Source organism: Pleurodeles waltl, chromosome 11 (genome assembly GCF_031143425.1).
Source record: "Pleurodeles waltl isolate 20211129_DDA chromosome 11, aPleWal1.hap1.20221129, whole genome shotgun sequence".
NCBI lineage: Eukaryota > Metazoa > Chordata > Amphibia > Caudata > Salamandridae > Pleurodeles > Pleurodeles waltl.
The window spans coordinates 243695213-243711472 of NC_090450.1; the positions used below are offsets into that span (position 1 = coordinate 243695213).

Sequence of the window (16260 nt, forward strand, 5' to 3'; positions counted from 1 at the left end):
TACGGCTGGTGGTATATCCCTCACATTTGGGACGGATTAACACCTCCTCCAAAGTTGTAATCAGGCCCTATGTCCACAAATGTAATAAACCCCTAGGATCGCTTGATCCATTCCATTTAGCATGAAAGTCCCTTTATTCTGAAACAAAAACACATGCTTACACTCACTCGTTCCCACAAACACATTGTCATAGTATGACTTTGGTCGCGTAATGCAAAGCCTACCTACATGTTTTGCATCTAAAGCTAGCTTCCCTTGTTCCCTAATCCCATTATTGCTATTACTAACAAATGATTGTTGCTGCAAGCCCTTTTCTAATTTCCCCTTTGAAACCCTCCTTCTATCTTCAGTGTGATCTAGAAAGCTCTTTTCTACGGATGTAAGCAAGCATGTCAAATTATTGCGGTGCGCATATGAAGTACTAATTGTCATTTTAGGCTCGAAGAATCCCTTAATCAGCTTTATAGCATAATACTTAGCTATACTCTTCAAATCTTCTATAATAGGCACATTAGAGAACACGAGATCATAATTTGAGTAAAAATATTGCACTTCGTCTTGATTATAGAAACTTGTTAGTAGCAAACTACAACTTATCCCGTAGGTTAGTGGCACACTGTGATATGTAACCCCCTCTTGGACTGAAAGAGGAATTTGTGTACACACATAACAAGCCTTTGCATCCATAGTGTCAACATACTCACTCAGCAAGCGATAGAAAACGTTAGTATACAGCTCCCCTTTTGTATTAGTTTTGTCTTGCAAATACTTTGTATCTTGCTCAAACCTTACCCATGGTGTTAGTGTAGCAGTCTCAGAAACTGTAACATTGTTAGCTTCATTCTCATCCACCAAACGCATTTCCACAAACAAAGCTATAATGAATATCACACACACAACACCCAAAGCAATACCCAAGTATCTACAGCACTTATTCCCCTCAATGTCATCTCCTGACCTAGGCATGATCTTTAAAGAATCAGAAGGTAAAGTACTATAAGTGTAAACAACTAATATAAGGATACTTAATAACTTTTTCTTTTTTTTTTCTTTTCAATAAAGCTAAGCAAAAAAGTATTTCTTCAGCAAGTATTTACAGCTTTCGCATTCACTCCCAGGGTCTTTTTTGTCAATCCATTTAGCAGCTTGTCACAATCGATTTTTCAAAAGTCAATTCAGGTAAGCAGTGTCATCCGGTAATTTATCAATCTCTCCTCTCAGGTTTCCCTTTATTCAATTTCAGCTTAACACAGTCTCTTTTATTTGTAGCCAACTTCAAGTGCCCTAATATTGACCTGGAACTTCATGATCAAAACAGAAAGCCACGAACTCTTGTTGCCACTCTGCTGACGTTGCATAAGCCCATTCAGGACCTGTGTATCTTCTGTTTGCTATTCTCTTTCTTTTCAACTTGCGGTCACCCTGCAATTCTCCTTCACTCAGATCTTCTTTCCTTGTGGTATCGACCTCTTCCTCTATTGTTTCATTGATGACCACTTTCCCTCTTGCAGCTTGTGACTCTGGCCACTTATCTCCCCTCAGTGTCCTTTCACCGTTCGGCTTTTCAGGTTGCTGTTCAATGTCCTCCTCTTGTGCTATGGTGTTTTCTCTTGCTGGACCTGCAAGTGGCTCAGGAGGAGTCTGAACACTTTGACTGTCTTCTGCCTCCACTCCTTCGCCTTCTGGGTCTGTCAGGGGTTCAACTTCAAACCTGTATCCGTCTGCTTCTGGGAGAACCTCTCTTTGGGTCGGTCCTCCTGGTGCCTCAGTTGATATAGGCTCACCGTCACCCTTCTGGATCTTGTTTGCTGTTTGAGTGACCAAACCGTTCTCAATGGGCTCTCCTTCAGTCTCAGTTCCCCTTTGATTACTCTCCGGCCCTGAGACTTCCTTTTCTGTAGCTGTTATTTTCGACAACTCAATTTCCTCATCAGTTGGACACGTCACCTTCTTTGTGTGACTGGCATGGATCCAGTTTGGAATTCCCGCACATTTCACACCTGTAGTAGGTGTCAGTATTACTTGATACGGCCCCTCCCAACGTGGCTCCAAACACAACTTCCTCACATGTTTCTTGACAACCACCCAGTCACCAGCTTTCAGATTGTGACCTGGACCATTTATTGGTGGCAGTGTGGTTGCTTCCACCTGGTGAGAGAAAGAGCGGACCACGCCAGCCAGACCCTTGCAGTAGTCCAACACCATATCATCCGTGATATTTACTAGAGCATTTGCAGGCACTGCGAGCAATCTCATAGCTCGGCCCATGAGAATTTCATGAGGAGACAGTCCTGTTTTCTTGTTAGGTGTATTTCTCATTGACATTAACACTAAGGGCAATGCATCCGGCCATTTCAAATTTGTAGCTGCGCACATTTTCGCCATTCTCGACTTCAAGGTACCATTCATCTGCTCCACTAGTCCTGAGGCTTCAGGACGGTAGCTACAATGCAGCTTCTGTTCAATGTTCAATGATGCACACAAGAGCTTAACCACCTCTTTGTTGAAGTGACTTCCTCTATCTGACTCTAAAGAGACCAAAACGTGGTATTAATTCCCTAAGCAGCAACTTCGCTACTGTGAGACTGTCATTCCTACGTGTAGGGTAAGCTTCAATCCAATGACTAAAGACGCACACAATCACCAACACATATCTCAGACCTCCACACACAGGCATCTCAATAAAATCCAATTGCATTCTGCTAAATGGACCTCCTGCTCTCCCAATGTGGCTCAAATTTGCCACGGTCCCTTTCCCCGCATTCATCTGCTGACAGATGATGCACCTGTGATAGATTACTTCTGCAGCTTGTCTGAATTTTGGATTGAACCAATCGATTTTGAACAACCTGATCATGGCGTCTCTCCCAATATGTGCTTGACCATGGCAAAACCTTGCAAACTGTGACAATAGACTGTTTAGCAAAACAATTTTCTCCTCATCTGAAACCCACAAATCATCAGGTATTTGTACACATTGCATTTTAAGCCAAGAACGTTTCTCTTCTCTGCTGGCGCGTCCCTGCAACAATTCCTGCCAACCACCATCAGTGCATAACCTATGCATGTCTCATTTTCAGTTTCAGGTAACAATTCCAACTGATCCTTGAACGATATACAGTTCAATGCACAAAACCTTGCGACTTGATCTGCATATCAGTTTCCCATTGACACAAAGTCTTGTGATTTCACATGAGCGCTGCATTTCACCACGGCAATTTCAAGAGGTAACTGAATTGCGTGCAACAACTCCTTAATTCTTTCACCATTTTTCACTGGAGAACCAGAAGAGGTCATGAAACCCCTCTGTGACCATAGCTGGCCAAAATCATGAACAATTCCAAATCCGTATCTGCTGTCTGTATAGATAGTGACTTTCAATTTGTCAGCAGCATGGCATGCCCTCGTAAGAGTAACCAATTCAGCCACTTGAGCAGAGTACACTCTTTCGAGCCAAGATGCTTCCAGGATACCAGTTATTGTACATATAGCATATCTGGCTCTTAACACTCCTACTGAGTCTCTCAGGCATGAACCATCAACAAAAATAATGTAATCATTTTCCTCCAATTGAGTATCTTTTATGTCAGGTCTCGGTTTGGTGCACAGTTCTGTTACCTCAAGACAATCATGTTCTACTTCCTCAGCATCATCAACATCTATATTTTCATTAGGAAGCAAAGTTGCCGGGTTTAACACAGTACAGCGTTTTAATGACACATTAGGTGACCCCAATATAATCGTTTCATATTTGGTCAGATGGGCATTTGTCATATGCTGCATTTTGGTTCGGGTGGGTAGTATTTCGACTGAGTGTGGGACCATTACCGTTAAGGGATGTCCCATCACTATACCTTCACATTGAGTAAGGCTTTGACCAACTGCTGCAACTGCACGCAGACAACCCGGTAAGGCTGCTGCAACTGGGTCCAAAGTAGCTGAAAAATATGCTACTGGGTGATTTGCACCTCCATGGACCTGTGTCAAGACAGACAAAGAACAGGCATCACGTTCATGACACAACAGGACAAAAGGCTTTGTGTAGTCAGGCATACCTAAAGCTGGAGCCCTGCACATACATTCGCTCAGTTCAATTAATGCCCTCATCTCTTTCTCGGACATAGTTAGGGTATCCCGGCCATCCTTAACCTCCTTAACGGTCAACCTCACCAAAGGCTTAGAGATAATTGAGAAGTTGGGAATCCACTGGCGACAGTAGCCCACCATTCCCAAAAACATCCTAACCTCTCTCTTGGATGTCGGGGGACTCATCTGTAATATGGCTGTCACTCTTTCTTGGATATTCTCCTTGACCCCTTCTCAATCAGGTGGCCTAAGTACTTCACCTCTTTCTGGCAGTACTGCAGCTTCTTTGGGGACACTTTGGGCCTGATTACAACTTTGGCGGAGGGTGTTAATCCGTCCCAAATGTGACGGATATCCTGCCCACCGTATTACGAGTTCCATAGGATATAATGGACTCGTAATACGGCGGGTGGTATATCCGTCACATTTGGGGCGGATTAACCCCCTCTGCCAAAGTTGTGATCAGGCCCTTTATGTCCGTTCTTTCCCAAATGATTCAGCAAGGCAATAGTATCATACCTGCAGTCATCTTTCGTTTTGGACGCGATCAACAAATCATCAATGTACTGTACTAGAGTTGAATTAAAAGGTAATTCCAATGATTCCAAATCCTTCTTCAATATCTGATTGAAGATGGAAGGCAATTCTGAAAACCCTTGAGGAATCCGACACCAACTGTAAACCTTGTCCAAGAATTTGAAACTGAAAAGCAATTGGCTATCCTCATGAAGAGGCACAGAAAAGAACGCTTGGGACAAGTCCATGACTGTGAATCACTCTGCATCACTTGGAACCTGGAACATGATCACGGCTGGATTTGGCACTATTGGGCAACATTTTACCACTATCTCATGAATTTTTCTCAGATCTTGGACAATTAGAACTTTCCCACAAGGCTTTTTCAGTCCCATTATTGGTGAATTACACAGGCTGCTCATCACTTCTTTTAGGACCCCTTGCTTTACAAAATCCACAATTATCTGCGTCACCTGTACAAGGACATCTTGTGCCATGTGGTACTGCGGTACCTGGGGAAACATGGCATTTGGCTTCACGTCTACTTTGACTGGTTCTACTCCTTTTATCAGTCCCACTTCTTTTACTGTCAAATCCCACACTTTCTCAGTGACTGTCATCTGCAATTCGGTTGGCAACTCGGTCACTGTGAACATCGGGAAAAAACTTATCAAAGGGTACTCCTCATCTGTGGTCTCCGTCTCTGCTGAGATCTGACCATCATCCCCTTCATCATCACTGTTGGTCTCCAGCTCAATTCCTTCATTGGAACAGGTGATTGAACACCTCATCTTACACAGCAAGTCTCTTCCCAGTAGAGACACAGGACTCGAATCACAGACTACAAACCTGTGTAATCCCTGGAAGGTACCAATCTCGACCTGGACTGGATCTGTAATCGGATTAGTCAGGAGCTGATTTGCTACTCCTACCACCTTTATAGTACGCCCTGAAAGTGGCAATTTCGGAACCTCTGCACTTCTGACTGTAGAGTGTGTAGCTCCTGTGTCAACCAGGAATGAAACCTTGTGACTGTCATGACCACACAAACTTGCCAAATCAAATCAAAGAAATGGTTGAGAAAAGCAGAGATATCCTCAGTGAAGACAGCAAAGCCCAAACTGGAAGAAGGTTTGCAGAGTAATCTTGCACTTATTTCAAAGGAAGAATCAAGGAGAGAAGATTCAAGATGGCCGTCGTGAGTCCTGAAGGTTAGTTACTGTTCTAGTCTTGCAATCGGTTGGTTTCTAGGTTACGAGCTCACCTGCTGGAAGCTTCGCACTTCAACTGAGGTCTGACAGGAATCAGCTGTGTGGAGAGAGAGCGCGCTTCAGAGCAGAAACTCCTGTGAGGTAAAATTACACTTGAAGACTATTTTACAGAAAACTTGATAAATATTGTCAAGGTTTATTCGAGGAGTTTGATAGTAGACCGTTCCAGTGGAGGTTTGGCAAGGCTACAGAGTTTAATGTATGGATAAACCTTATGTTTACAAGGTTCCTGTTTAAGATACCAAAGTCAAAAGAAAAACGAACTTTAACAAGCAAGTATTTACAAATACCAAGGTTATAAACGAAGGCCGAGTTTAACGGAGAAATGAATGTTAACAAGTAAGCATTTACAAATGCAACGGTAATAAACCAAAGTAGAGTTTAAAAGAGAAACGAACTTTAATAAACAAGCTTTTACAAAGACAAGTTATCGACAGATGTCGAAGTAAGAAAGGAGAAACTAACTTTAATAAACAAGCATTTACAAATACAAGTTATCAACAGATGAAGTAAGAAAGAAGAAGCAAACTTTAATAAACAAGCATTTACAAATACAAGTATTGACAGAAGTCAAAATAAGACAGGAGAAACAAACTTTCACAAGCAAGAATTACCAATGCAATAAACGTAATTGAACTCTCTAATGTAAAGTAGAAACCAACTAACATCAGCTGATTTGGAGAACGCATTATCACCAACTATATATATATATATAGCAACATAAAACCAATCTCTAACAAAGGTTGAGAAGTTCTTCCAGAATCAGTAATAAGCATTTTTAAGAAGAGCTTATAATTCAAAGAGAGGAGCAACGCTACAGAGAACTCAGGGTGAGTGAAGAAATAATAGAATTAAAGAGAATTAAGTGTTAAGAGTAGAAAGTGTAAAACTAATGTTGTATGTTCCTAGTAATTGCGACTGTGACTCTTGCAGGTGCTGCATCCAATCTTAGACGTGAAGAGGCAGACTGAGTACTGACGTTCATCATCTCTGTGGCAGTCTCTCTACAAACCCATTCCCCTTTCCCCCTTTGGGGTACTCCGCACGAAGGATTAAAATTCGTTGTGAGTAGCTCGGGTCGGGACTGAGGAGTTATCTTCTGCTTCTGAGGAAATCGAATTGAAGTATCCTGACAGTGACCCATCACCTTTCCTTGCACATAAGGGCCTCGCTGATCTACTTCTAGAGACGCTGCAAGACTGCAATCTTCACTATCCGAACAGTCATCCGACCATTCATAGTTTATTCCATTCTCACCACGCATTGGGAACTGTTGTACTGCATTATTTTGACTCATTGTTTGATCTGTGACCTGTTGAGGAAGCATCACCTGTTGCTGTCCCATCGGAGCTAAAGGCAACTGCATTTGCTGTCTAGGTACCATGGGAATCTGCTGTTGTACTTGCTGCACCTGCACTGGTTGTGCACGTGGCATTTGCATTTGTTGCATGGGCTGGAAGCCTTGCATCTGAACCAAGTTATTCTGAAAATTTGGATTTGGACCCCTCATTCAAGGACCCCTCACATTTTAAAATGCACCGATATCATTGCTTTGTTGAACAACACCATCCTGCACCATCTTCGGACATTCCCGCTTCCAGTGTCCCACGCCCCCGCACGCATGGCATATTGACATCTTTTTCATCCCTTGCACATCATTTTGAACCACAACAGTATTCAAGTCTGGACCACGGGTCACAAAACCTCCTCGACTTCAGCCTCTCGCTTGCGTTTGAAACATTCCACTTCCTTGCGGCTGCTGTACCATCTGCTGTATTCCGTTTCCCTGCATTCCTACTTGGGCTGCCTTAATTTGCATCACCATCACCTTCTCTTTCAGCTTTCTCTGCTTCAACTCAGTCTCATCACTACAGTATTTTGCATACTGCAACACCTCATCAATCGGTTTCGCTTGCCAACAGATCAAATGATTCTTATTCATCTGGTTACTCTCTGGCGTCAGTCCTTCAACAAACCTGAACACAAGGTGATTCATGTCTTTCGGTTCTATGACCTCTGTGCCACTGTAGTGTTTGACCGCCTTTAACATTCTCTCATAGTAAGCATGTATTGACTCTTTGCCTTCTTGTGCCGTTCAATCAATTTTCTGCCAATCAGTAACTTTCGGCGACACCTTCTGCTTCAAGAACTCAATCACCTTATAATAGTGCTTCATCACTTCAGGAGACGGTGCTCCTGTAGCCCTGTCCCTTGGCAGTTCCGCTGTCGGACAATCCACACTCCTCTTGCACTCAAGCCACAAATCGGCTGGAACTATAATCTCAAACAGTGTATTCAGGTCCTCCCAAAGACATTTTGCAAGCTTCACAAACCTGTCCGTCTGCTGGTACCATTCTATTGGCTTCTCCCTCAACCTGGGATAATCATTTGTGAATGACAAAATGTCACCCCTAGACCACGGTACATGAACTAGAACCCCTCAAGCTGTCTCTCTCATCTGTAACATCTTTATTGTCCTGTGTCTGGCACAGCCTTCGCCTTCTGCTGTTCCAGGCAGTCACTTTTCCTCTAATCTCTCTTCTTCGCCCATCTGCCTTCCCACTTCTCTAAAGCTCCCCAAACCTGCGCACTCTGTAGTATCTCTTTAAAGTGTGCCTTCATCCCAGTAGAACTCATATGATCAAAATCTTTAGGTTCGAAGTCTAACCTGTAACTCCTCTTCAGATGCTTAGTATTGTCTAAGTCTATGCCATATTTGTCTGCTAGGTTTGCCAACCTCTGGGGCACCTTACTTACTTCTTATTTTCGGGCACAGATATCTTAATTTTGCTTCAGTGTATGATTCTAACCTGTTCACTCCCGTGCTTCCTTCCACTAGCTCAGCTGCTTCCACACCCAACTTGACAAAGTTTAAGTATTCCTCTCTCTCTGACCGCTCTGCTGTCGCAGGAGTAGTCTGTGGAGTGTTAAGCTTGTCTAACCATTCATTCAAGTGTTGCGCCATTAAACCTTGCAACAAGATATTTCCAGCCTGCAACATCGGCGTTTGTGACGTATTTGCACCCAGTACCTGTGGAGTCAGTAGGCTCACGCATGCTTGTCTCATTGTTTCTAAAGGAACCCCAATCGGGCTGAAGTCCAACAAGGATCTAGACCTCTCTGCTATCTGTTCTCCCGGTGTCATCCCTTGAGAGCTTCCTGTGAACCCTCCTCTTATCACCTCTTGAGTCATTACTCCTTGGTCACACACACTAAGCTTTGCCTGCGCATACAGCGGTACTGGCGGACCAACGGTAATTGACAAAGATATAACAGCTGGTGACTGTCCGTTTCCCAATCCCGGTGGAGCATTTACTCCCATAGCTTGATTCATTACTGACTGCGGTCCTGTGACCGAAGTGTAATTCGGAACCACCGGTTGGTGTGGCTGGGGCAGCAAATGTGGAGTTGGCTCAATCTGCACTAACTTAGATCTTGTGTATACTGGATCAGGCGGCACCATAAAATTCGTAGTCGTCTCTAATACTGAGACATCAGGGTAGAGCCTCTGAACTGGTGGTGGCTGCAATTGTATCTGCGTCTCGGGTGCAGTGGATACACTAGAACCATTCTGTATCGGAACTGATGTGATAACATTATTTGCCTGTGCTGTATTCGAGGTCCCCTGATTCTGTGTCAAATTTACAGGACCTGCACTAGTGCTCGGTCTATCGTCATTTATGGCATATGGTGGCGGTCGATCATGTAAAAACTGATTGAGAAACTCATCATCATCTGTATCATCTGCATCTACCCAAGACTTCTGAATCTCCTGTTGCTTACTAGAGCCCTTGTCTGTTTTACAAGTGGGCTTTCTTCCCTGTGTTTCGGCCTCCTGAGTTATTGCCGGAAACATCCTAACTCAGTCTATTATTTCCCTTCTCCACATCCTGGTCTCGCTCTCCCATCTGGCCTCCGCTAGAGTCTTTTCCGCTTTCCTCATTCTCCTCTCGAATTTCTGTTGCCTCTGTCGTATGGCCATTAATTCCCAAATCGCTAATGCCTCAAACTGAGCTGGTCTCGGAGGCGGCTTTTGCTCATTTAACGCTTTCCACAAATTCTCTAGAACCCCTGTGTTAAAGGTTCCATTCTCTGGAAACGCCAAACACCCATCCTGTTATGTTAATTTGCACCATTGCTTTAACCAAAGACATGGCGCGACTCCCTTCTCCTCCATTACGGCATAAGCCGGAGTATACTCTGGCGGTGTAGGCTCCCCCACACTCGCTGTAATGTACACATCTCCCCTCAAAGCGAATCTTTAAAGCCTTGAAAAACTTCATTTTTGTGTATTTTATTTTGTTTAGAATCTAATCAGAAAGTGACTTTAATTCCCAGAAAACTCTTCGCCTACCTTCTCAACCAATTGCCTCTCACGGACGGCTGCCAATCCGTGCGCGATCCTTCTTACCAGCTGACCTATCCCAGCGCGGCTCCAATTACGTCACACTCACACACACTGCGGCTGACAAAGCCCTGTGGCTTGTCTTCCTCACTCTTTATTCACACAAAACTAATGCAATATATTGCGAGCACTTCACCAACAAAACTCAAATTTGCCGTTTTACTAAAGGAAGGGTAACACAATCGCTTCAGAACTTTACAGAGATTTCACTTGAAGCCTCGGCCGCTACTCTCTCCTTCTCAGATCCTGCACTCGCAAGCAAAATTTGACCCGCAAATTTCACTCGCGACTTGTCAATGGTTCGTCCTAGTGCACTTTAGAACTTACCAAATCTCCATCGAAGGTTTCACTCACACACTTTGACTCAAACTGGACTCGTCAACCACGCCTGATTGACCTAATAAACCGCGCAAATTACAACATAAACCAAGTGTCTTCATACACTTATCAATATACTCCGGAGTCTTAGACCACGCCGGGTCCGTACATCACCAACAACCACGTGGACAATTTTTTAGCACAAAGCGCCACACTCACATGAAGCTCGCCGACTTCCCTACTCTCATACTGCGGAGTACGCTCACTCCTACTAAAACATTACCTGGCCTAAATTCTCACAAACCTTCACAATTCACCTGCGATATGCATAAGCTGAGCAAGCGCAAATTCTATGTCACGCATACCTATCACTAGAATGCCGAGAACATACCCAACTCACTTCGGCAAGCTCCGAGATTCCGAGAAAGCCATTTGGGACTTAGGGGCACATCATCTCTCCAATTTACATTATTTCGAAAACACTTCTAAAACAATGGTCCCTCGTTCTAGGGCCCCAAAGGGCCTAAACCATCCTTTGCTACCAGAAGTGTTACCGTGTCGGTTTAGGTCATTTACTTAATCAGGGACTCGTTTTAGGCCAATGAATCTTTTGACCCTGATTGGAGACACCTTAAGACGAGATATCTAATCAGCATGTCAATCAATGGATCAATAACCTCATCAATATTCACAATAACACATCAATCAAATTGGTTAGAGACATTAATGAAAAGTCGAAGCACCCCAGGACCTTTCAGTCATGAATAACCATGCAAAATTTAGTAAGATTTATTATATTTATTCCCTATTGATTACACTCTACTAGCAAGTTTAGTAGTTTCAATACAAGAAAACACATCAGCAATGTCACAATATGGCAACTCGAATAAGATTTCATCAAAGCAAAGATCATAAACATTAGAAAAAAGCACAACGTCAACATGGACTAATCTTAACAGAGTATCATTAGCGCATTATTCAACAAAACATTGATTCAGTCCTTTGTCTATTTGCTTCCGTCTTAGTGAACCCCTTAACTATCCATGAATTAGCATTAGCATGTTGGGCTTCATGCAAAACAATTTAGCAACACAAATTTAGAAACATCTAACTATGGTCTCCATCAAAAGAAGCAGTTGGTATATAGAAAGAAAAGGCAAACAGACAATTACAATTTCACTATCATATATTTAACCTCTGTTATGGGTCAGCATACTGAGTCAGTCTTTGTCCTCAGGACATCAGTTGATGCACCATCAGCCAGGAAACACAGCAAAGTTCAGCAAGGCAGGTAATAAGGAACACTTCCCTCATAAGGAGGAAAAGTATAAGAAAAGTATAAAATAGGCAAGGCAAGGGTAAGGAAGGTTTGAAGATTCAAACAGCAAAGTCTTTAAGACAGAGTGACAAAGTGGCTAGGTGCTAGCAAAGAATGGCATGTAATGGCTGATTTCTCCTTGTGACACGGGGTTATATTACTCTTGCTGTACAGTCTCTTAATTTCCAATTGGGTAAATTTTGGTGCATCATTATCTCCAACCAATGATTGACTTGTCACCTCACTAGGATTTTCACTTTAGGACAGTTCTCACGTAGTTCATTGGCTCCTGTAATTGACATCCCCAACGGGTAGAATGTCAGGTACAAACTTTTACTGTCGCTGGCTCAGTCAGTAGTCCCGTTGTCTTTACCAGGTCAGGCGACCTTGTACCTGTTGCAAGTTTATACTGTTGCATTCAGCAAGAATGTCTCCTTGAGCAAGTTGAGTCTTATGAGAAAGAATTTACTACGGTTACACACATCTTCTAGCTTCTGGAAAAGTACGGCTACATGTCCTTCAGCAAGTCAGCACATTGCACGTTAGAAAAACACATTTAATATGAGACCGGCAGCTAGGCCCCAACTCATGCTAACTAAGGCCTAGTAATTAATTTTAGCAAATCTTAACATGTAACTCTTAACACTAATACAAAACCACACATTAGTACATCAATAATTCATTATTAGTCAACTTCATTGATCATCGTATACATTGGTGACCACTCCCCGTGGGCACATTTCAAGAGCGTATGTTAAAAGCACATTAATACATTTTCTATGCGCCATCATTATACATTAATTTGCAAACATTTCATGTTAATTTTTTATTATAATAACTACACTCCAACAGCCCTGCCCACTCTTTCCAGCTCCAGAGTCTCCCCTCAACGCCGACACCCTCCCCGCCCCTTCCCAAGACCCTCAGTCCACACTGGCTCTTCCTGAGGAGTAAAAATTCCCAGCAATAAATTCAGCATTTGTTAGGGCATCTTATCAGCAATTTAATGTAACCTTGACGTCTGAAGAGAATCGTATTAGATCCGTATTTAAAAACAGGTGGGGAAATTTGAGAAACATACTGGGCCAGGTGAAGGTCTTTTCATAAATTACATTGAACTGAACTTGACAAAGCAAAAAGAAAGAAAGAAAAAAAGGTCAACTTTTATGGACTCAGCTTGAAAGCGAGAGGAGGGTGACCAAGCAAAGAAAAGGCAAATAGATAGTGCTCGTTTTCCTGGTTGTGCAATTTGTTGCATTAAATCAATTTGTCATCGTATGTCTTTTATTCTTAGTTATTTTTTCCAAAGAAACTCTGCACCTATACTATATTCAGAATAAAATAGCAGGTATTTCCAGGTAATAAAACATTTGCTGTAATGTGTTTTTCAGGAAATGAATGCTCCTTCTTTTCGAGTTGAGAAGAATGAAGACGGAACAATGCATCTACATTATTACTCGGACAGAAGAGGCCTCTGCCATATTGTTCCAGGTACAATTGCAATAACCACCTTATCTTTTTATTTTTATTCATACAAGTTCCTAACATCTTTTTCTCCATCCCTTAATGGAAAGTTAAAGGAGGTTTAGCAGATAAATATAATTATATATACCTAGATTAACACATTCATGTGTACGCTTTACTATTTGCTACAGTGAACTATTGAGACTTTAAAACAAACAAACAAATTGACTACATTTGCTGCAGCAAATCTAATACGCTTTCCTAATTATCTATCAGTCCAAATAGTAAGGAAAATAAATTACGAAAACATCTCTTGTGAGAAGGCAACAAGTTCTAAATGCATCAGTTCCAAGTTTGCCCCAAAATACGTTTAATTGAAGGAGTCAACACAAATGTGAGGATTATACCCAGCTATGACAAGGTTGAATTCCTGACAGCCAGCATGCTTTATGAAATATCCAGTATTAGCAAGACATGTTATGCCTTTTTAGTACCTTTTGCCCTAGGGAATTATCTATCAAAAGTATGAGATCCGATCATAAAATGTAATCATTTTATACAAAAACGGCTTATAGACCCTTTTCTTATGTCGGTCGGTATTTACTAACCAATTAATTTGTTGATAAAGAAAAGAGTCCTTTTGTCTGTATTGTAAAATGTGTTTCAATTTATTGTCTATTGGTATGAATTACCCAAGGAAGTATTCTTATGGGGTGTTTAGGAACTTTGGGAGGAGTACACTTTGTCACCAGCCAAATGTCCAGGACCTTGGGGATAGCATTTGTGGGTGCAAGACTTACTCCAGCAGAAGCCAGCAGCGGGGTCAAGAAAAATTCCAGTTGGAACTGGTCAGCTGAGCAGTTAAAACAAAGGCCTCTGGAAGTTTGTTGTGTCCCTGTTGCTGAAACAATAGATCACCCACCTGACACTTGGAGTCAGCCACCTGACCCTTGGAGTCACTTCTGGGCTTCTCAGTTCAAGGCAAGAAGGTGCGGTCTTCTTTCAGGTTCTTCAGACAGCAGTAAAGTCCTTCTTCCGATTCTTCACAGTCCCAGGAGTGTTCTGGGAAATTTTCAGAGGATGGCACTTTTATATCCAAAGCTAGCCTGTGGGTTGGGGAAAACTCCATTCAGCTCCTTAACCAATGGAGCAAAAGTTCTCAGGGGTGACCCTATCCACTTTTGCGGCACTTCCAGTGTATTTTACTATAAACAACTCCACAAAACAGGAGAGCTATCCTACACCGCCAAAAGGGACAGGGTTATTATAAAGTCATACAAACAAACAGGTTCCCTTTTCTGTACCTACCTGTGATGAGGTAAAGTTAACTTACTGATTAAAAAAGAATACACCAAAACACTATTTTTTACCCATCCAGACTATGCATGTACTGAAGTATAGAACTCCAAAGCCATATGAAAACACCTCATACAGAAAACATCAGTTCTCTATTATTGTGTACAAAGAGATATCTTATATGTATTTATTATATGCAATTATATGCATTACTATATGCAATCACTTTTAAATATTAAAAACAAAATTCTAGCATAATCTCTATTAATACATCTTTCTGGGTCATAAGAAAAAGTCATACATCTCACATATAAAAAAAAACAGGTACAACCTTAGCTTCATGTATTGAAAATTCCATCTCGATAACAAATTACAAAAAGTATTGTCAATGCGGCATTTTGATGGTACTTAAGATGATTCACCCCACCTTCTTCAGGGCACTATATTTAAAAACATGAACAATTTCTTATGCATCTACTCTGGCACTTTAGTATTCTTGCATGCCTTAGCAGTTAAGTCAATCTCTTGTTCTGAATTTCTAAGCAGTTGGAGTCCTTTTACTGTACCGTAGGCACATATAATTTCCCTCACTTCTGCATGGCTCCCACTTAATGCAGGAGTCCTGTTTCCTACAGTGTAGGGATGTATTAATTTATTCCTTCCGCACCTTCCTTGTGTGACCTTTCCTACTTACTATTCTGTAGTTTTCCTTATAAAATAACACATGTCCCTTCACTTTCCCCCTTTTTTCACTCCGGTCGGGTTGGGATTATCCTGTGCTCCTCTTCTGCACCGTTGATTGAACACTTTTTCCCCTTGCAACCATCTCCTGGATTGGATCAAAACTTTGACATGAATAAGGGCGGGAAGTAATATTGAGCACATCACCCAATTCTGACGGAACTCTATTGGCTCCCATTGCTAGCCTGTACCATCTTAAAAATCAGCTGTGTCATTTACAAAGCCGTCATGCCTGGCACCGTACTTATCTTGTCGATAAACTCACCATCTCCAGTGTCTCTCAGCACTCCTACGACCAGACCAACTTCGAATTAGAGACTTTTTTTTAAGAAGTGTACAGACAATTGTTTGATTTCTTTGCATTAAATCTTAAAGTTCGCTTTTTTGGGGCTTTGCAGTACACAAAGGAGACATGGGCGATCTGAGAACCCACCCAGGCTATGCATGTACTGAAGTATAGAACTATCAAAATAATGCTTCCAAAGTCGAAATAAAAGTGGGACAGTTGCATGGATTTGTGGGAGTTCCTGTTTATCATTCCCTGATCATATTAACTTTTAAGAAAGACTAAATTTTCTGAAAGCAAACCTATGACAAAAAGTGTGACATTGCAGTATCTAGAAAAGTAAAAAGATAAGTTTATATAAATCATGTTAAGAATGACTTGTAAAAGGGTGACATGGTCCAAGTTTTATACTGATAAAACGCACGATTGGGGGCAAATAAAGGGATCTGATATTACTGATATTGAAAGACGCTGTATAACCAAAGCAAAGACAATCTTGGGGACGAGACAGTCATTACTTTTATTACCCAACGCATTCAGATAGTTCATGATTACCCTT

General features: G+C 41.9%; 1 protein-coding gene across 1 annotated transcript in view; it reads left to right on the forward strand.

The window, feature by feature from the left end:
- LOC138266600 (guanylate cyclase soluble subunit beta-2-like) overlaps window positions 1-16260 on the forward strand; it is a 480633-nt gene that overhangs the window by 87792 nt on the left and 376581 nt on the right. Inside the window, exon 5 of the mRNA XM_069215434.1 lies at window positions 13306-13405. Within this exon, the coding sequence (XP_069071535.1) occupies window positions 13306-13405 (100 nt within the window). The remainder of the gene's footprint in view (window positions 1-13305; window positions 13406-16260) is intronic.